At 43.7% G+C, this 22397-nt stretch overlaps 1 protein-coding gene across 1 annotated transcript in view; it reads right to left on the bottom strand.

The window, feature by feature from the left end:
• The window catches only part of prex2 (phosphatidylinositol-3,4,5-trisphosphate-dependent Rac exchange factor 2), a 221707-nt gene that overhangs the window by 182140 nt on the left and 17170 nt on the right, over window positions 1-22397 (bottom strand). The window contains 2 exon segments of the mRNA XM_064941020.1: window positions 649-771; window positions 3036-3107. Coding sequence (XP_064797092.1) covers window positions 649-771; window positions 3036-3107 — 195 coding nt within the window.

Below are 22397 nucleotides of genomic sequence, written 5' to 3'. Positions count from 1 at the left end.
TAAGATCATATAGTGGTCCATATCCCAGCTCAGCTCAGCATCAAAGAGCTAGGATAAATCTAATCTACAAGGGGCTACATCAGAGCAGTATATGGCCTGCACAGGAGATAGTCAATCTGAAGTGCTGAATCTCATCTCATCTTCCTCTCTGGCCTGTACTAACACAGAGAGATTAGCCTACACTGAAACAATGGGTAATAGGTGTAGTATGTGCCAACCTTTCCCTATGGCCCCTGGTCACCAGTAGTGCACTAGAAAAGAAATAACATGTCATTTGGGACGCAGCCAGAGAGATTAGCCGACTCGGAGAGAATGGGCCTGGTTAAGACGGGGTTTGAAACTCCTTCGCGTCAGCCAGAATAGCTGCCTGCACCCAAGGAACTCTCTAACTTGTTCGAGCCGCAACTCATCTAAAGCACTTTCAATTGTATTGTGACCTGATCAACAACATTTCTGAGCTCATCTTAAGCGGCCTCCCAGATGGAATCAGACACAACCCACCGTTCAAGAATCACTGCTCTAGTCAGTGAGTGAGCTACTGTGGGTAGTTATACAAACAAAATCATACTTTTGTGGTTAGAAAGCACTATTCGGTCTTCATTCCAAGCATGGATTGACAAGAGCGATACGGAGACCTGTGAGACTCACAAAGTGCAGGAAGCAGCGGCCCACTTCGTGGTGAGCGTGGGGGTCTGGCTGCAGCAGCTCTTCTACCATGGACAGGAAGTTACGGTGCACAGACAGGATTTCCTCCAGGTTAGAGAACAGCACCTAGAGGGGGACAGAATACACTGTAACACCAGGGGACAGAACACTAACATCTGGAGGGGGAACACATACAAAAACATTGACAAAACGTAACCATGGAAATATTAGGACATGAAACCCTAGCCAAGCAAGGACAAGGAGTGTGTCCAAACAGGTCAACACATACAGTATCCTTTAATCAGTATCCTGCCTTCGTGATCAGCTATCTGCTCATGAACCTGGTATGCAAGAGAACAATGTGGAGATATGTGGACCATAAAGACCCACTCTTTTCAGTCCACTCGTCGTGAGGGAAGACGATTAGGGGAAAATACAGCGTTTTAAATATTTTGGGGCACGACAGACGAGAGAGACAGCGAGCGAGAGAGAACGAGCGCATTTTGCCTGGGGCTCGGAGGGAGACAGAAGTCACAGAACAACAGATGAGGTTTCTTTGAAATAGTCCCAGACTTGACTTCATCTTATAATTCTAGAGTTGAGAGAGGAAATTAGCATTTGTGAAAACACTGGAAAGGGAGACAATTGTTCATGGAGAGACATTTTATATGCTCTGTCATATGGAACGCTGTACTTAGCCTTTATGTGGGATTGTGTTATTTTGTGCTTTCATGTAATTTATGTGGCAATGCTTAAGCACAAAGTAATGGTCTGATTGTGGATGGGGAGGGGGGCCTATAGTGCCTGTGGTGGACTGCCCTAACTTAAGGGGGAAGAGGACTATGCACTTTGTGGGTGCGACAGTATACAACGCCCAAGAGACCGAAATTGAAAACCTGTAACTGACATGATTCTTACATCAAGCAGTATATGGAATCATATTCATATCCGTTCTGTATCTTCTCCACTCTGGAGTGTTCCAGTACAGTAGGGTTCTATGGCAAAATGGAGCGGGACAGCTGTTAGTTAGCAACAACCAAGACATTCTAGAACCCTGACCTCCGTCTGACCTTGTTCCCCCAGACTCCTCCCCTGCCCCCCAGTGTTCTCACAGCGTGTTCCAAAACACAGGAACACGTAGGCCGCTCCTCCGCCAATGCATGTTTAACTTCCAGAATAAGCAAAGCCCACAGAGTGGAGTCTGACCCTAAATAGCATCATATTCTCTATATAGTGCACTTCAAGTTGCAAAGGGAGCGTAAATGTTCTAAATTCATTACAGTACCAGAATGTTGGTATCTCATGCAATCTATCACAGGACATCAAGTGGCCCTATTGGGTATTTCATATTATCACAGGTGTCTGTGACGTCCTTCTGTGTGGCCTAATTGTATCTAAAATATATGAAATAACTCAATAAAAAGCAAAAATGTGAAGGACAAAGCTGTAAAACATGAACCGTCAACATAGTGAATACCATTGGTGTTTAATATGAGGGTTTCAGCATGAAATATCCTTTATATTTCTTTACACACATATTTATTTGATGTAAATATGTTTCTGTTGACAATGTTTTGGCGTCACACTGGTGGCAGTTGTGAACACAGTCAATAGTTGGAAGAGTTGCAGTTAACTGAAAATAATGCCAGTGTTGATTAGATGCTGTTTTCATGAATTAGGCTATTTTCTCTTGACCCATATGTTCTATCTACTAGAAAGTCATGGACAATATGGAGGCAGATATAATAAATGAATACTAAATATTACTTCTTTTTTTTTAAATGATGTATTCAAGAATAAATTACCAAAGTTACAATAGATTGCCATAGATGATCTGTTAATTAACAAAATTACTGAAGATTTCGGTAACTTTGGTATACTACCGGTATCTTTGCAACCCTAAGTGCACTACTTTTGACCAGAGCCCTGTACCCATATAGGCTCTGGTCAAAAGTAGTGCACGGTAGGGAATAGGATGCCATTTGGGACACATGCAGATAGACAAGGACCATCCCAACAGCGACGACGCATCCTTTATTGTCCCAGCCGGAATCATTTATACAAATAGATTACATTTACAGCTGCTTCCTGTATATGCCTGGGCCTTAGTAGCTATTTTTTCCTTCATTCAGAAGAAACATCTATTTTGGGTTGAAAGAGTCCCTCAAACAAGAGACGTTGAGTTTTATTTGGATTCCGGCTGTAATTTCCGGCCTTTTATTGGATAACGTTATGAAAACAAGGTTTATACTCAGCCACACAGCTAAAAGGACTCATTCTTCTGACATTCCACTCACATTTCTACACAGATCTTGATTACACAGTCATTAAGTAACTACTAGATTAAGTCATTATGATGTAATCACCAGGCTAAACTAATAAAGACTCACCTTAACAGTTTCCTCTGTGACGTTCTTGTCGATCTTCGTGGCTGCATACTGGTTGAGGCGGTGGAGAAACACCTGAGTAGAAGAGAAAAATAACATATTATTTTTAACTCCCTCCAAGATTAGATTACATTTGGCACGTGATGGTTTCTTCTTAGTGTTCCAGTTTAACATTGCACAGCGCATCCCAAATGGCACCCTATTCCCTATATAGTGCACTACTTTTGACCGGGGCCCATGTGGGAATAGGGTGTCATTTGGGACACAATCCAAGGTAGAGAACAGAGTCCCCTTCCCTTCTTGTACTGCTTACAGCTGCAACACTCTGCAGAGTGCCAGTGCAAGTTGCTAACCATCAGAATGGTCACCTGATCCATGTGAAAGCTGATCTTTGCTCTGGAGTAAAAAAACCCACCTGGGCTCACTTCATAAATGCAGTGCATGAACTTTCAAAGGAGGTCACAACCATGATCGCTGGGGGAGGAGGTGGGGAGGGGGGGAGGAGGTGGGGACGGCTATTCAGTGTGAATTGTGATGGATGAGAATGGTTAGGGTTCTGACTTTCTCCAGTTCGCTTAGGATCCTGGTTCCGAAACCATTTTCATGCAACGGGTACCAGGCAACTTTAAAGCTTTGGGACGTTTTTTAGGCCCACCAAATGAATTAAAACTATTTCTCAAGCCAGAACCTAGCCTTAAATCACAACCAAGGAAGACTTTGGCATTTGGGAAACACTGCCTGCCTTGGGCTGTAGGCTACACTTCAAGTAGAAGGAGACAGACATATAACTACAACAACTCACAAGAAAAGGAAAAAGACAGCTTTCTGCCTTCTGTTAAGGAGGATGTGTTCCAAATGACACCCTATTCCCCTATGGGCCCTGGTAAAAACGAGTGCACTATAAAGCGAACAGGGTGCCATTTGGGATGATTCCATAAGTGTTGAAAACCCAACACATCAATGATATGGCACACTCAATTAGAGTGATGATAATGTCCTCAAATCACGTCACGAATGCTGGGCGAGCGATGATGAAAGTAAATCCTAGCAAATCATATCTCAAAGAGAAATCTCTTAGTTCCAAAGAAAGGCACAGGCTTTTCATACTCTCAAGTCTTAACTCCACCCAACGCCATTGTGCGTTCACACATTAAGAATGACTCCCGTTTCTCATTCCGCGAGCGCTCATGTTGTGCTGTCAAATATGAGTAACTGAGCTCAGCAAGAGGCGAGAAACTTTCCCTGCCATTCCATCAGCTGCACAGACATCCATTCCATGTTCCACCATGTGGCCTCTGCTTTAGCAATATTCTGCCACATATTCCCTGAAAGTTGACTCAGGACAATGTCATGATGTGTCAAGCCTTCCAAAAACACCTCTATGGGGTATACATTAGTTGCCTGGTTAAAATAACAGACCATGTGGGTCTGTGTGTCAGCCAGGCAAACGGACTAGAGGTTCCATAAACAAGGGAGTGATGATCCTGCTTGTGAGTGCAGTGAGTGAGGGGGGTCAAAGGGGAGAAAGTGAGGGGGTCAGCGTACAGCCCGCCCTCCGCAGTGACACGTTGACAGGACAGAGGAGGCTGTGTCGGAGAGAGGATCCTGCAGTCAGGAGACCCAGGCAGTGTCCCACATGACAACCTATTCCCGTTATAGTGCACTACTTTTGACCAGAGCCCTATTGAATAGGGTGACCTGTTCACTGTGATTATTATTATTTGCCACCCCTCATAGCCTCGTTCCTCTCTCGTTCCTCACCCCTCTCTCGTTCTTCCTAGGTTTTGGCCTTTTTTTGGGAGTTTTTCCTAGCCACCGTGCTTCTACACCTGCATTGCTTGCTGTTTAGGGTTTTAGGCTGGGTTTCTGTACAGCACTTTGAGATATCAGCTGATGTAAGAAGGGCTATATAAATACATTTGATTTGATTTGCCATTTGGGACACAAGCGGAGGTCAAGCCCGGAGCCCATGCAGGGTTAGGTCTAGGAGGAAAGGTCAGGAGGAAAGGTCAGGAGGAGAGACAGACAACAGGACACGACCCCCCTTTAATCACCTCATGACTCACACTACCCAGTACTATACCACACAAAAACTACAACATCCAAAGCAACAACACAGGGAATAGGGTGCCATTTGGGATACAAGCCATATTCTCACACTTAAAGACTGGCAGGTAAAGATACCATGTCCATGAGTCTAGCATGCAGTCTAACTGGACAAACAGTTACTGCTCATTAGGGTCCTGTAATGCCCTCTGTCGTTTAGAGGACCATAGACAGCCTGGACAACCTAAAAAGACCACACACACACCACACCGGGCTGCTGTACTACCTGCTGGTGGCCGTCTGTCTGACTGCAGACATTTCCGTGCGATTCTACATGTACAATTGGTTTGCACTCAGTTTGCAAATGACTGCCGGCACTCTGTTTTGAGGTGCGAAGTACTTTCGGCCTGCAAATGCTATTGGTGTGCCTGGCCGTAAGGGAACGTCCAAAATGGCACCCTGTTCCCTATATAATGCACTACTACCCTACCCTATGGGCCCTGGTCAAAAGAAGTGCACTATATAGGGAGGGAATCGGGTGTTCATTTTGGGGGCAATCTGACTGATAAGACATAACTCATGTAAACAACTTCTGTAGACAAACTTTAATGACCATATAAAGCCAAAGCATTTCCTGTTAGAACTGCTCCAATGGAATGTTGATGACACTATCAACACAGACATGCTTTTATAGCTCCTAGTCTAGTGGGCAGATGTATGGAGTCTAGTTTGTACATAGTCCTGACAATGCACTGACGCACCACGGCAGATGTTATTCAATTCAACTAGTTTCTGTCGGCAGTAATTTGCAACCTGAGGAGGGGGGGGGGAGTAACTCTGAAGGGTGGCTTCCCCGACACAGAATCTTCATTTAAAATCTTTTTTTAGTCCAGGATGACTAGACAGTGTGTTCCGGGAAACTGCCCCTGTGTGTTTTTAAGGGTCTTGGTGTCCCACCTACAAAGCAAACTATGGGAGGCACTAAGACTAGGAAACACTTATGAGAAAAGTCTTGCCACTCTTAAACAAACTAAGGGTTAAATTACATAGATTTTAAAGGCCTAGACTTTCAAACACCTCAGCAATTGAAATGGCCGAGTCGACTACGAGACAGCACAGCACAACAGCTCTGCTCTCAGCTCTGCTCTCCACACGAGGAAGAAAGACGAAAACTTCGTCCCAAATAACACCTTATACCTTACATAGTGCACTACTTCTGACCAGGGCTCTGGACAAAAGTAGTGCATTATGTAGGGAATAGGGTGCCATTTGAGACGCAACCTGGATAATTGAATGTGTGCTGGTGGATGGAGATGGAAAGGACTAAATAGACAGTCTCTTTGTGGAAGCGCTCCTCCACGCTAATTACCATTCTGTAGCTGTCGTCTGGTAGACTCACTGAGGAGAGGCTGACTAGCATTAGCATCTCATTAGCAAGTCTAATGTGATTGTGTGTGTGTGTGTGTGTCGGTGTGTGTGTGGGTCTAATCTGTAGCTACACGCACGAACGTAGTCGTCGTCTACAGGCGATCGCATTCGTCTGACAGGAATGGGAGATGGAGAGATGTTTAGGTGAGAAAGCGGTGTTCATTTACATCAAGACGAGGTTCCAGGTTATCAAAGTACGACTTAAGAGAGACAGTCTCGGCTAATTATAAAGCCGAGATATGTTTATTTGTGAGGAAAGGTAGAACCATTTTACATCTAAAGTGTACATCTTGTCATTAAAGTATGACAAGGAGCGTAATTGTGAAACCTTGTTACTCAGTTTTTTTTGAGAAGTCTGTAATTCTGATTGATACTTTCACTTTATACTCTGTAGACGCTAATTAGCATTTATCCACTGCTTCTGGTGGCTTATGTAGAGAGAGAGAGAGATTGTGATGAAACACTGGCAGTACAGATGCTTATCAAACAGCCTATAACTATACAGAAGAAAACATCAAACTTGCTGAGTAGTAGACAATGCAGTTCGAAATCTGATCTATGCAAGTTAAACAACATCCGAGTGTATCGGGGAAAAAAACTACTTCTCTGGTTTAAAATGGCCTACGTGGCATCGATTGTCCTTAACATGTATTCTACTGTCAAAATGTACAACAAATTGTAAATAGGATAATTTCGTAATAAAGTCCGTATCGTCCAAAACAGAGATTTGCAAGATGTTATGAATCTAGGGGACATAACAGTTTCTTGGGTTTGGGTTTATTTCAATCCTGCCCACAGCTGGCAGCACGCAACCCGATCGTAATGCCCAACACATGGGTGCGGAACTGAACGTGGTATATTTGGTTTAACTTTGGATCTCCCTATGGGGCAAGTTAGGGACCATCAGTTAATTACACAACGTACATGGGACAATATTTGTACATTTCAATAGGTCCAAATTTCAATGACTTAAAAACCTTATACCAACTATAAATTGTGGAAATTCAAATACAAATATTGAAGTATTTAATGAGAAAACTAAAAGGTGTGCAACATGAAAATATTGTCCCATTTACATTGTGTCATGTATTGACGGTCCCTAACTAGCCCCACAGATGGGCTTTCCAAAGTTAAACCAACATTGTCACATTCGCACATCGGCAGATTGAATCCAATAAGTTGGCTTGTTTTGCTAGCTAGCCTAGGCTACTTCCAGACAAGACCTGGTTAGACTGTTTCAAGTTATCTAGAAGGGTGAGTGACTAACTGTACTGTTTTGGAAGACTGCCCATGTGCGAACACACACACACACACACACACACACACGACACCAACATCAAAACACGCCTCCAAAACCCGCATTTCCTAATGAGGAGGATAGAAACAGTCAGTTCCTCTTCAACAGTGTTTTTTTCCTCAGGAAGATAAAGAATACTTGTGATTGTCAACAAAATGGCTGCATCACTAAAGGGAACGGCCCACTGCTACTATACCTCACTCTCAAACCAAGGTGCATGAATGGCTTTTAACAATAATCAGTTTTAACAGTTTTCCACTGTCCTCCCAGAGTTGCTGAATTTCTTCTTCAATGTAAGCTGCATCACTAACTCACAATGGACTGGGGCTTGGGTTAACCACACCAAGGGACCATGGTTGAGCCAGCCGAGCATCACACCAGTCACAAAGGACTCAGGATCAGACACATGCAGCCCAGTGATAGGGAACACATGTCCACATATCCTGCACTGTCTGTCTCGAACTCTCTAATCCTCCTATTCATTAGCCAATGGCCGCTCCACTCCCAGGAGACACAGTGTTCTCCAGGAGCGGATGTCTTTCTGCAGGAAACCACTGTGTCTGGGAAAGGAACCGACCTGACCACCGACCAAAAGCATACGTTATAACGGCTCCTCCACGGGACAGATGGCACCCTATTCCCTTTATAATCTACCACTTTGTGCACTATGTAGGGAGTAAGGTGCTATATGGGACTCAGCCCATGCCTATGGTTATGTGACTGCAGTCAAGGGACTGTCAGACGGGCAGACGTTCTCAATAAATACTCAAATACCAGGATGTAAGGGGACTTCCAGAGATATTCTTTACAAGAGTCTGTCTCGAGGTTCCGTTTGAAGGAGGTTCCTTTAGTTCAATAGACCACATCTGGTTTGGTTTTTGAGCAGAACCCGTTCCTTGGGGATGCACCCCAAATGGCATCCTATTCAGTGCACTACTTTTGACCAGTGCCCAAAGACCACTGGTCAGAAGTAGTGAAGTATTTTGGGTATATGGTGTAATTTGGGACGTATAGGCCATGGGCTCCATAGATGAGCTACAATAAGGTAAAGGTGAACTAAGGAGACAAACAGGGATATGCTGTACTTTCCATGGGCAACATTCTAGAAAAGCCAGAGGTCCCGTAAAAAAACTACAAAAGGATGATTATATTTGTATCAGTAACTAATAGAGATGCTGTAATGGTAGTACTTTCTGATAGTACAATATACTGTATCTGAACCACTAGGATATCCACAAAGACCAGAAAACACTGTTTTCAATGTAATACATCAAACAGTTACTTGACTTTTGCACGCTCCCCCCCTCAACAGTTTTAACCTACATTGCGCTAACAGATGTTGAGGGTAGCTTTGTACTTGACTCAAACTCATTTCTGCAACATGGGAGCTTTTACATGTCTTTTTTCTAAAACTATTTGCAGCATTATTGTGTTCTGGCCTTCCTATTTAGCTCTCCATCTCTGCGTGGGAGGGAGAGTATTCCCATCCCAAAACTGACCATGTGTGCCGTTACATGGTGAAACACGCCACTCTTTATCCTTCATTCTCACACACACACACACACACACACACACACACACACACACACACACACACACATGCGTTGGTGTCAGGAAGCAACCTGACTAACGGATTTCAAACCTGCGTCCCAAATGGCAACCTATTCCCTACGCAGGTCACTACTTTTGAACAGGGCGCATATAGAATAGTGTCCCGTTAGGGATTCCTTCCATGTGTTGTGCCAGAGTGGACCACAGTGTCCTTCTCTTCTCTGTTTCCCATAGAGACGCGGAGATAAAGATTTAACACAGGGAGTCAGCTCGCTAGTCTGTCGCCCATTCTAACCCCTAGCTCTGCTTAATAGAGGAGAGAGGAGAAGTTGAGGGGCCAGAGTTGTGTAACAGCCCATTCACACAAAGCCCTGTTGGCATTTAGTTCAGGAACTAGGCAGGTCTCAGACGGCCTGGCGCTCTTACGGTAAAGCGTTCTGTCGCCATAGAAATCACAGAACTCTGGAGCCTGGCCATTCCTTTAGCTTCCCACCCTCCCCTCTCCTTTCTCTTTGTTGCATCCCAACTAATAAAGGAACACGGTTCAACCAGGGTCAGTTTCATAGGTCTAGGCTAAACACCAATCTTGGTCCTAGGGAGTGACAGACAGGGTGTGAAGGCTTTTGGTTCAGCCCAGCACTAAAACAACTATTTGAGATAATCATTTAAACTGTATCAAAGCAATGCCTCTATCAGTTCTGTTCCAGGTTTGTTACTGTTCAGATGTTAGTTCAGAACTTCAACCAACGTTCTATTGGCTTAAACTGTCCATAGAGAGCTCTGTGATGGGGAAATTCTACAGCCCAGGTCACAGGTGAGGTATAGTATATCGCATTTGATGAGATGAATGGACGCTTCATTCACAGACTCTACTGTCCTGGGGAACTGGCCCTTTTGGCCTGACAGAGACCATTCACTGAGCTGCTCTTTGTTGTCCTAACTGGGCCAGTGGAAACAGCACGCACTTCCCACTTCCAGAGACAGAGACACATTACTCAGTAATTACTCAATCCATCTGCGACCGCTGAAACATGAACACATCTAAGCCAGTCTCCTTTATCTGAGAAACAGCAGAGAGAGCTGTTGGGTATGGATAGTGTGCTGCGATAGACTGGGGGTGGTATTCAAAAAGTGTCTCAGAGTTGGAGTGCTGATCTCGGAGCAGGTCCTCCACTTGCGATTCATTACAGTCTAAAACGCAAAACTGATCAGCATTCCTACTCTGAGATAGTTTATGAATACAAGCCCTAGACAATTACCATGCGCTGTGTATTGAAATGCTCCCTTATTAACAGACAGAGAGAAGACAAAAGGCTTTGAGGCCCAGTGGTGGAGATACAAACAACAGGCTGAGTTTGTTTGGTGCATTTTCCTACACAACAGACCTGGGTTCATATAGTATTTGAAATCATTTAAAATACTCTGAGCTTGTCAGGCTTAACGGACAAATAGAATAGTCCCAATACCATAAACCCTGCCCATTTGGCACTTCTGGCAGGCTAGCGCAAACACCCAAAGTACTTGAAAGATTTCAAATGCCATTTCAACCATACAAATCTGTTATTCTGGAACATAGAGGCAGAAAGTGTTTGTGTGTCTCTGTCTGTCTACTGTCCTCTTAACAAAGGAGAGCACAGTAAAGGCATGAAATCTGTGTCTGGTGGAAGAGAGAGAGACAACAGAGCGCACAGACACCACACCACACCACACCACAGAGACAACAGAGAGCTGGTGCAACAGACAGCAGCTCAACTATGTGTCCCAGTGCCGAGTGTGTTTGTGTGTGTGTGTGTGTGTGTGTGTGTATATATATGTATGTGTGTGTATGTGTGTATATATATATATATATATATATATATATATATATATATATATATATATATATATATATATATATATATGTATGTGTGTATATATATATATATATATATATATATGTATGTATGTGTGTGTGTGTGTGTGTGTGTGTGTGTGTGTGTGTGTGTGTGTGTGTGTGTGTGTGTGTGTGTGTGTGTGCGTGTGTGTATACAAGCATCAGTGGAGGCTGCTGAGGGGAGGACGGCTCATAATAATGGCTGGAATGGAGTGAATGGAATGTCACCAAACACCTGGAAGCCATGTTTGATGTATTTGATACCATTCCACAAATTCCGCTCCAGCCATTACCACTCGGCCGTCCTCCGCAATTACCTGCTGTGGTGTGTATGCATGTTACTGTGTGTTTGTGTGTGTGCGCGCGTGTGTGTTATTGGAAGTGGGAACCGAGGCCTTGGTTTGTCTGTCCTCATGACACGCCCACTCAAGGGCCTTGGGAGCTGTGTGTATATGTGTTTGGCGGAAGTGGTGCATTCACCATGGTTCCTGTTCAGGGGATCGGACTTTACTCCTGGGGCTATTTCGGTGTTTAATCTACTGTACCGAGGTTGCATGGGAATTTACACAGGCCCACACACGGACACACACACACACACAAGGTACCGCCCCAGACACACACATTTCACCCTGATGCCTAACCCACCACACCTGGGTGCATCTTCAGCAGTCAACCCTTTGTAACTCTATTATTCCCTCCATGAGCGAGTCTAGCTTTACAGGGGCCGATAACACCACCAGGACCCATCCCCAGCTTCCCGCCAGTCATCCCAGACACACACACACACACAAACACACACACACACACCGTGCTTCTCCATCCAGTGGGAATATGTACAGGAAATTCAGACTATAAATAAAGCATGGAGGAATGTTAGTGCATCTGTCTGGGGAGCCACTAGGCTCATCTGCAAGGAGGGAGAGTGGCCCCAAATCTGCATCCCAAATCCCTAAATAGTGCACCACTTCTGACCAGAGCCCCATAACAAGTAGTGCCCTATAGAGAGAATAGGGGGCGATTTGGGACCAATTGTCCTCTGGTTTTTATTAATAACACAGAGCAGCAGGTCTTTTTATATGATCTTCTTTTATTGGGCAGAGAGAGAAAGAAAGGCTTGCCTGTCTCGGTGTACTTAATAACCCTTCATTAAAACAAATCACCCTGTCTGGGCGTGCTGTGTGGCTGTACGGCTGACAGACTGGTAAAGTTACAGTAAGACACCACAAGAATATTATAAAACCTCAGACTAACTTTGGGAAAACGCTCTTTAACACAGACACGTTTGACACACATACTGTAGTAGCCTTGCTGTACAGCAATATGGACTAACTTAGGTTTGGTCTGCGGCAGCCTAAATTACACCATAGTCTTCAGAACCAAATCAAAAAAGACATTTCAACACGTCAATGTGCATCTTTGTTTGCGTCTCAGGGGGTCAAAATTGTGCACTATATAGAGAAACGGGTGTCCTTTGGAAGGCAGACTTTGATTTCTAATTAAACGGGTGTCCTTTGGAAGGCAGACTTTGATTTCTAATTAAACGGGTGTCCTTTGGAAGGCACACTTTGATTTCTAATTAAGCGGGTGTCCTTTGGAAGGCAGACTTTGATTTCTAATTAAACGGGTGTCCTTTGGAAGGCACACTTTGATTTCTAATTAAACGGGTGTCCTTTGGAAGGCACACTGATTTCTAATTAAACGGGTGTCCTTTGGAAGGTACACTTTGATTTCTAATTAAACGGGTGTCCTTTGGAAGGCACACTGATGTCTATTTAAAAGGGTGTCCTTTGGAAGGCACACTGATTTCTATTTAAACGGGTGTCCTTTGGAAGGCACACTGATTTCTATTTAAACGGGTGTCCTTTGGAAGGCACACTGATTTCTAATTACGGGCGAATTAGGTAAATACCAATCTCTTTATATCTCTTTTTCCCACGTGGCTTGAGGATACACCTTTTGGCTTGTCAGTGAGGTTATTCAGTAGCTCTTGGAAATGAGAGACTGGAATAATGTTTCCATTGATAACTATGAAATAGATTACATTTTTAGCACCAATTAAGATTTGACTCAGGAAAATACCTAATTGATTCAAAGCTACAAACATTGCTGATGAAACTAAGGCTAAGATGTGTGGCATAGAGTGACTACAGTCATCCAAGTAAAACGAAGGCCCAACACAGTGCCTTCATCAAGTATTCACACACCTTGACGTTTTACACATTGTTTGTCATTTTTTGTTAACGATCTACACAAAATACTCTGTAATGTCAAAACTTCTAACATTTGCAAAAGGCTTCATGAGGTAGTCACCTGGAATGCATTTCAGTTAACAGGTGTGCCTTGTTAAAGGTTAATTAGTCAAATATATTTCCTTCTTAATGCGTTTGAGCCAATCAGTTGTGTTGTGACAAGGTAGGGGGTATACAGAAGATAGTCCTATTTGGTAAAATACCAAGTCCATATTATGGCAAGAACAGCTCAAATAAGCAAAGCGAAACGACAGTCCATCCATACTTTAAGACATGAAGGTCAGTAATCCAGATTTCAAGAACTTTGTAAGTTTCTTCAAGTGCAGTCACAAAAACCATCAAGCGCTATGATGAAACTGGCTCTCATGAGGGCCGCCACGGGAAAGGAAGCCCCATAGTTACCTCTGCTGCAGAGGATAAGTTCATTAGAGTTACCATCCTTAGAAATTGCAGCCCAAATAAATGCTTGATGGAGTTCAAGTAACAGACACATCTCAACATCAACTGTTCAGAGGAGACTGCGTGAATCAGGCCTTCATAGTCTAATTGCTGCAAAGAAACCACTACAAATAAGAAGATATTTGTTTGGGCCAAGAAACACGATTAGACTGGTGAAAATTTGTCCTTTGGTCTGGAGTCCAAATGACTTTGTTTTTTTGGTTCCAACCGCCGTGTCTTTGTGTGACGCGTGTGGATGAATATGTGTATTTCCTACCATAAAGCATGGAGGAGCAGGTGTTATTGTGTGGAGGTACTGTGCTGGTGACACTGTCTGTGATTTATTTACAATTCACGGCACACTTAACCAGCATGGCTACCACAGCATTCTGCAGCGGTATGTCATCCCGTGTGGTTTGGACTTAGTGGGACTATCATTTGTTTTTCAACAGGACAATGACCCAACACACCTCCAGGCTGTGTAAGGACTATTTGACCCAGAAGGAGAGTGATGGAGTGCTGCATCAGATGACCTGGCCTCCACAATCCCACGATCTCAACCAAATGGAGATGGTTTGGAATGATTCAGACCGCAAAGTGAAGGAAAAGCAGGCAACAAGTGCTCAGCATGTGTGGAAACTCCTTCAGGACTGTTGGAAATGCATTCCAGGTGAAGCTGGTTGAGAGAATGCCAAGAGTGTGCAAAGCTGACATCAAGGCAAAGGTTGGCTACTTTGAATTATCTCAAATATAAAATATATTTTGATTTGTTTAACGTTTTTTTGGTTACTACATGATTCACTATGTGTTATTTCATAGTTTTGATGTCTTCACTATTATTCTACAATGTAGACAATACTAAAAATAAAGAAAAACCCTTGAATGAGTAGGTGTTCTAAAACTTTTGACCGGTAGTGTGTATGTATAATATATATATATATATATATATATATATATATATATATATATATATATATATATATATATATATATTGCAGGTTATCAAATACTTGTTCTCCCCACTGTGTGTATATATATATATATTTTATAGGTTATCAAATACTTGTTATTTATATATATACACTATATATATATATATATATGATATATATAAATATATATATATATATATATATACATACACACATACACACTACCGGTCAAAAGTTTTAGAACACCTACTCATTCAAGGGTTTTTCTTTATTTTATATATATATATACACACAGTGGGGAGAACAAGTATTTGATAACCTGCAAAATCGCAAGTGTTTCCTACTTACAAAGCATGTAGAGGTCTGTAATTTTTATCATAGGTACACTTCAACTGTGAGAGACGGAATCTAAAACAAAAATCCAGAAAATCACATTGTATGATTTTTCAGTAATTAATTTGCATTTTATTGCATGACATAAGTATTTGATCACCTACCAAACCAGTAAGAATTCCGTCTCTCACAGACCTGTTAGTTTTTCTTTAAGAAGCCTTCCTGTTCTCCACTCATTACTTGTATAAACTGCACATGTTTTAACTCGTTACCTGTATAAAAGACACCTGTCCACACACTCAATCAAACAGACTCCAACCTCTCCACAATGGCCAAGACCAGAGAGCTGTGTAAGGACATCAGGGATAACATTGTAGACCTGCACAAGGCTGGGATGGGCTACAGGACAATAGGCAAGCAGCTTGGTGAGAAGGCAACAACTGTTGGCGCAATTATTAGAAAATGGAAGAAGTTCAAGATGACGGTCAATCACCCTCGGTCTGGGGCTCCATGCAAGATCTCACCTCGTGGGGCATCAATGATCATGAGGAAGGTGAGGGATCAGCCCAGAACTACATGGCAGGACCTGGTCAATGACCTGAAGAGAGCTGGAACCACAGTCTCAAAGAAAACCATTAGTAACACACTACGCCGTCATGGATTAAAATCCTGCAGCGCACGCAAGGTCAAGCCAGCGCATGTCCAGGCCCGTCTGAAGTTTGCCAGTGACCATCTGGATGATCCAGAGGAGGAATGGGAGAAGGTCATGTGGTCTGATGAGACAAAAATAGAGATTTTGGTCTAAACTCCACTCGCCGTGTTTGGAGGAAGAAGAAGGATGAGCACAACCCCAAGAATACCATCCCAATTGTGAAGCATGGAGGTGGAAACATCATTCTTTGGGGATGCTTTTCTGCAAAGGGGACAGGACGACTGCACCGTATTGAGGGGAGGATGGATGGGGCCATGTATCGCGAGATCTTGGCCAACAACCTCCTTCCCTCAGTTAGAGCATTAAAGATGGGTCGTGGCTGGGTCTTCCAGCATGACAATGACCCAAAACACACAGCCAGGGCAACTAAGGAGTGGCTCCGTAAGAAGCATTGCAATGTTCTGGAGTGGCCTAGCCAGTCTCCAGACCTGAACCCAATAGAAAATCTTTGAAGGGAGCTGAAAGTCCGTATTGCCCAGCGACAGCCCTGAAACCTGAAGGATCTGGAGAAGGTCTATATGGAGGAGTTAGCCAAAATCCCAGCTGCAGTGTGTGCAAACCTGGTAAAGAACTACAGGAAACATATGATCTCTGTAATTGCAAACAAAGGTTTCTGTACCAAATATTAAGTTCTGCTTTCTGATGTATCAAATACTTATGTCATGCAATAAAATGCAAATGAATTACTTAAAAATACAATGTGATTTTCTGGATTTTTGTTTTAGATTCCGTCTCTCACGGTTGAAGTGTACCTATGATAAAAATGACAGACCTCTACATGCTTTGTAAGTAGGAAAACCTGCAAAATCGGCAGTGTATCAAATACTCTCCCCACTGTATATAACAAAATAGTATATCTTGATTAGATAAGTATTCAACCCCCTGAGTCAATACATGTTAGAATAGCCTTTGGCAACTATTACAGCTATGAGTCTTTCTGGGTAAATCTCAAAGAGCTTCCACAGCATGATTGTGCAACATTGTCAAATTGGTTGTTGATCATTGCTTGACAACCATTTTCAGGTCGTGCCTTAGATTTTAAAGCAGATTTAAGTCAAAACTCTAACTCTTCTTTGTAAGCAACTCTATTGTAAACTCAGCAAAAAAAGAAACATCCCCTTTTCAGGACCCTGTCTTTCAAAGATAATTTGTAAAAATCCAAAACTTCACAGACTTCATTGTAAAGGGTTTTCCATGTTTGTTCAATGAACCATAAACAACTAATGAACATGCACCTGCGGAACGGTCGTTAAGACACTAACAGCTTACAGACGGTAGGAAATTAAGGTCACAGGTATGGAAACTTAGGACACTGAAGAGGCCTTTCTACTGACTCTGAAAAACACCAAAAGAAAGATGCCCAGGGTCCCTGCACATCTGTGTAAACATGCCTTAGGCATGCTGCAAGGAGACATGAGGACTGCGGATGTGGCCAGGGCAATAAATTACAATGTCCGTACTGTAAGACAGCTCTACAGTGAGACAGGACGGACAGCTGATAGTCCTCGGAGTGGCAGACCACGTGTAACAACACCTTCACAGGATTGGTACATCCGAACATCACACCTGCGGGACAGGTACGGGATGGCAACAACAACTGCCCGAGTTACACCAGGAACGCACAATCCCTTCATCAGTGCTCAGACTGTCCACAATAGGCTGAATAGGCTGGACTGAGGGCCTGTAGGCCTGTTGTAAGGCAGGTCCTCACCAGACATCACCGGCAACAACGTTGCCTATGGGCACAAACCCACCATCGCTGGACCAGACAGGACTAGCAAAAAGTGCTCTTCACTGACGTGTCAGGTTTTTTTCTCATCAGGGGTGAAGGTCGGATTCACGTTTATTGTTGAAGGAATGAGCGTTACACCGAAGCCTGTACTCTGGAGCGGGATCGATTTGGATGTGGAGGGTCCGTCATGGTCTGGGGCGTTGTGTCACAGCATCATCGGACTGAGCTTGTTGTCATTGCAGGCAATCTCAATGCTGTGCATTACAGGGAAGATATCCTCATCCCTCATGTGGTACCTTTCCTGCAGGCTCATCCTGACAATGACCCTCCAGCATGACAATGCCACCAGCCAGACTGCTTGTTCTGTGCGTGATGGGACCTGGGACCTGTTGGATCGGAGGGTGAGGGCTAGGGCCATTCCCCCCAGAAATATCCAAGAACTTGCAGGTGCCTTGGTGAAAGAGCGGGGTAACATCTCACAGCAAGAACTGGAAAATCTGGTGCAGTCCATGAGGATGAGATGCACTGCAGTACTTAATGCAGCTGGTGGCCACACCAGACACGGACTGTTATTTTGATTTTGACCCCCCCTTTGTCCAGGGACACATTATTCCATTTCTGTTAGGCACATGTCTGTGGAACCTGTTCAGTTTATGTCTCAGTTGTTGAATCTTATGTTCATTAAAATATTGACATGTTAAGTTTGCTGACAATAAACACAGTTGACAGTGAGAGAATGTTTAGATATGGCCTTGTGTTTTAGGTTGTTGTTCTGCTGAAAGGTGAATTCATCTCCCAGTGCCTGGTGGAAAGCAGACTGAACCAGGTTTTCGTCTAGGAGTTTGCCTGTGCTTAGCTCCAGTCCGTTTATTTGGTATCCTGAAGAACTCTCAAGTCCTTAACGATTACAAGCATACCTATGACATGATGCAGAAACAACTATGCTTGAACATATGGAGAGAGGTACTCAGTAATGTGTTGCATTGGATTTGCCCCAAACATAACACTTGGTATTCAGGACAAAAAAATGTATTGCTTTGCCATATTTTTTGCAGTACTACTTCAGTGTCTTGCAAACAGGATTCATGTTTTGAAATATTTTTATCCTGTACAGGCTTCCTTCTTTTCACTCTGTCAATTAGGTTACTATTGTGGAGTAACTACAATGTTGTTGATCCATCCTCTAATCGGTCTCATGGTGAAAACCCTGAGTGGTTTCCTTCCTCTCCGGTAACTCCAAAAAAAATATTTCACCTTTATTTAACCAGGGAGGCCAGTTGAGAACAAGTTCTTATTTACAACTGCGACCTGGCCAAGATAAAGCAAAGCGGTGTGACACAAACAACAACACAGAGTTAACCATGGAATAAACAAACGTACAGTCAATAACACAACCGAAAAATCTATATACAGTGTGTGCAAATGGAGTAAGGAGGTAAGGCAATAAATAGGCCATAGTAGCGAAGTAATGACAATTTAGCAAGTTAACACTGGAGTGATGGATGTGCAGATGATGATGTGCAAGTAGAAATACTGGAAATACTGGTGTGCAAAAGAGCATAAAAGTAAATTAAACAATATGGGGATGAGGTAGGTAGTTGGATGGGCTATTTACAGATGGACTGTGTACAGCTGCAGTGATGGGTAAGCTGCACAGATAGTTGATGCTTGAAGTTAGTGAGGGAGATATAAATCTCCAACTTCAGCGATTTTTGCAATTCGTTCCAATCATTGGCAGCAGAGAACTGGAAGGAAAGGCGGCCAAAGGAGGTGTTGGCTTTGGGGTGGACCAGTGAGATATACTGTACCTGCTGGAGCACGTGCTATGGGTGGGTGTTGTTATGGTGACCAGTGAGCTGAGATAAGGCGGAGACTTTACCTAGTAGAGATTTATAGATGACCTGGAGCCAGTGGGTTTGGCGACGAATATGTAGCGATGGCCAGCCGACGAGAGCATACAGGTCGCAGTAGTGGGTAGTATATGGGGCATTGGTGACAAAACGGATGGCACTGTGATAGACTGCATCAAATTTGCTGAGTAGAGTGTTGGAGACTGTTTTGTAAATGACATCGCCGAAGTCGAGGATCGGTAGGATAGTCAGTTTTACTGTTTGGCAGAGTGAGTGAAGGAGGCTTTGTTGTGAAACAGGAAGCCGATTCTAGATTTAATTTTGGATTGGAGATGTTTAATATGAATCTGAAAGGAGAGTTTACAGTCTAGCCAGACACCTAAGTATTTATAGTTGCCCACATATTCTAAGTCAGAACCGTCCAGAGTAGTGATGCTAGTCAGGCGGGCGGGTGTGGGCAGTGATCGGTTGAAGAGCATGCATTTAGTTTTACTAGCGTTTAAGAGCAGTTGGAGGCCACAGAAGGATAGTTGTATGGCATTGAAGCTCGTTAGGAGGTTAGTTAACACCGTGTCCAAAGAAGGGCCAGAGGTATACAGAATGGTGTCGTCTGCGTAGAGGTGGATTAAGGAATGACCCGCAGCAAGAGCGACAGCGTTGATATATACAGAGAAAAGAGTTGGCCCGAGAATTTAACCATGTGGTACCCCCATAGAGACTGCCAGAGGTCCAGACAACAGGCTGAGCTAGGAGTTAGGAATGACTGCAGTATATTTTTTAGTGACTGGGTGTATTGATACACCACATTTGATACATCACATTTTTACTCCTGAACTTATTTAGGCTTACCATAACAAAGTGGTTGAATACTTATTGACGTTTCAGATTTTCCTTTTATATTCAATTTGTACAATTTCGAAATACATAATTCCACTTTGACATTATAGGGTATTCTGTGTACGCAGTGACAAAAAAAATCTAAAATGTAATAAATGTTAAATTCATGCTGTAACACAACAAATTGTGGAAACAGTTACGGGGTGTGAATACTTTCTGAAGTTACTGTACACACGCCACACATACTCCACTGGTCGGTGCAATGACTAAGCAGAACTGTCAGTCTCCTCTCCAATCTCAGACAGGCAGCCTCCCAAGGATGACTGTCACTGGCCTGGATTGTTCATTTGATGACCATCCTGGCTCTCTAAACCCCTCAGTGGGGACAACAGGGGACAGGGACAACATGCTGCCATCCCACCCAGCAGGAGTAGAGGAGAGCTGGGACACAAGGCTTCCTCTAGTCTCTGGCTCTCTGGGACAGAACTAGACAGAGTTGGACCGAGTCAAATGGGGAAAATAATAACATCTCTGTCTTTTCTCTCCCTAGGCCCCACAGACAGACTGACTGCCAACAGGAGAGAGAGAGAGAGAGAGAGAGAGAGAGAGAGAGAGAGAGAGAGAGAGACTGCCAACCAGAAGCTACTGGGGAGTGTCCTCCACCCCCTCACCCTCTTCCCCCTGTTCCCTCTCTTTCCATGGGGTCTGGGCTTCATGCCATTTTTGTATCTGTGAATGAACAGAGGGAGCAGTGGCCCTTCTCTAGCCCATTAAGAGGCAGTGCCACCATGCCAGCCACAAAACAAATGGACCCCTGCCTTTTAGCATTACCATGCCTACAAGTGGCTCGAATGGCCAGAGCAGGAATGGCACCATTACTGGCATGACCAGAACATCAACTGACACTAGTTAAGAGTGTGGGTCCTCTCCATATTTTTCTATATCTTTTTTTTTTTGCTGAGTTTCCCTTTAATTTTACTGGCCCTAACAAATATTCACACACACACACACACACGCGTGCACACACACACGCACACACGCGCACAAGCACCAGAACAGACCTGTGCCTGGTTAACTCCTGACCTGGGTGGTTGGATCCTGGGTTAAAAGGTCCTCCACTCTCTGGATATGTCCTGTTCAACTAGTTTGACCTCTTCCAAAACCAACACTGCCTCTTCAGTGCCTCAAGCATCAACTTTCACTACCTGGGTGTGCATATATCTACATGGAAACTTCCTTAGTGTCGATCTTAGTCTAAGAGTCCTCCATTTAAGTTGCCTGGCCCAATTCGGACTCAGGGTTATAATGGTGTAAGGGGGGGAGAAGTGTAAGGGGAAAGAGTGACATCACATTCATGGTAATTTTTCACGGTAATTTTCAGACAATTACATCAACCTTTTACACAGTATGAATGAGATATTATTGGGCGTCACAACTTCTGGTCCAATAAGGAGGTGAAAGGTCAGTGATACATTTAAGAGGCTTCCTGGTAGTCTGGCTTTAAAATAAGGCGCCAGTCCAGTCGTGGGTACTTTACAGTCTGTGCCAATCGCCCCCATAGGGCTAAACAAGATAGGGGGAGGGTCGAAATAGGGGCAGGGTAGGGGAGATAGAGAGAGGAAGGAGGAAAAGACAGAAAGAGAGAGAGGGGGCATCTGCTCATCCAGAGACAAGGCCCCTGTGTCCGTCTCCCTCCACGACATTGCAGCCAAGTCCTTAATTAAAGAATTTAAGGGGGAAACAGAATTCCCTCTGTCTGTCTGACCTGTGTGGCTGTTGCAGAGAGACAGCGACAAACAGACAGACAGAGACAACAAACAGAGACAAAGAGAGAGAGAGAGAGAGAGAGAGAGAGAGAGAGAGAGAGAGAGAGAGAGAGAGAGAGAGAGAGAGAGAGAGAGAGAGAGAGAGAGGGAGACAGAGACAGAGACAGAGTGTAGTTTATTAGGATCTCCATTAGCTACTTCACATGCAGCAGCTACTCCTCCTGGAGTCCTCATAAAACATACAAATACATGACAAAGTTTAGAACAGTTATAGACGAGGATATTCAATTCAAAATAAAAAATGAAATAAGGTGTATATAT

Source organism: Oncorhynchus masou, chromosome 28, assembly GCF_036934945.1.
Source record: "Oncorhynchus masou masou isolate Uvic2021 chromosome 28, UVic_Omas_1.1, whole genome shotgun sequence".
NCBI lineage: Eukaryota > Metazoa > Chordata > Actinopteri > Salmoniformes > Salmonidae > Oncorhynchus > Oncorhynchus masou.
Note: the sequence above shows the minus strand (reverse complement) of the source record. Positions and strands in the feature narration are given on the sequence as shown.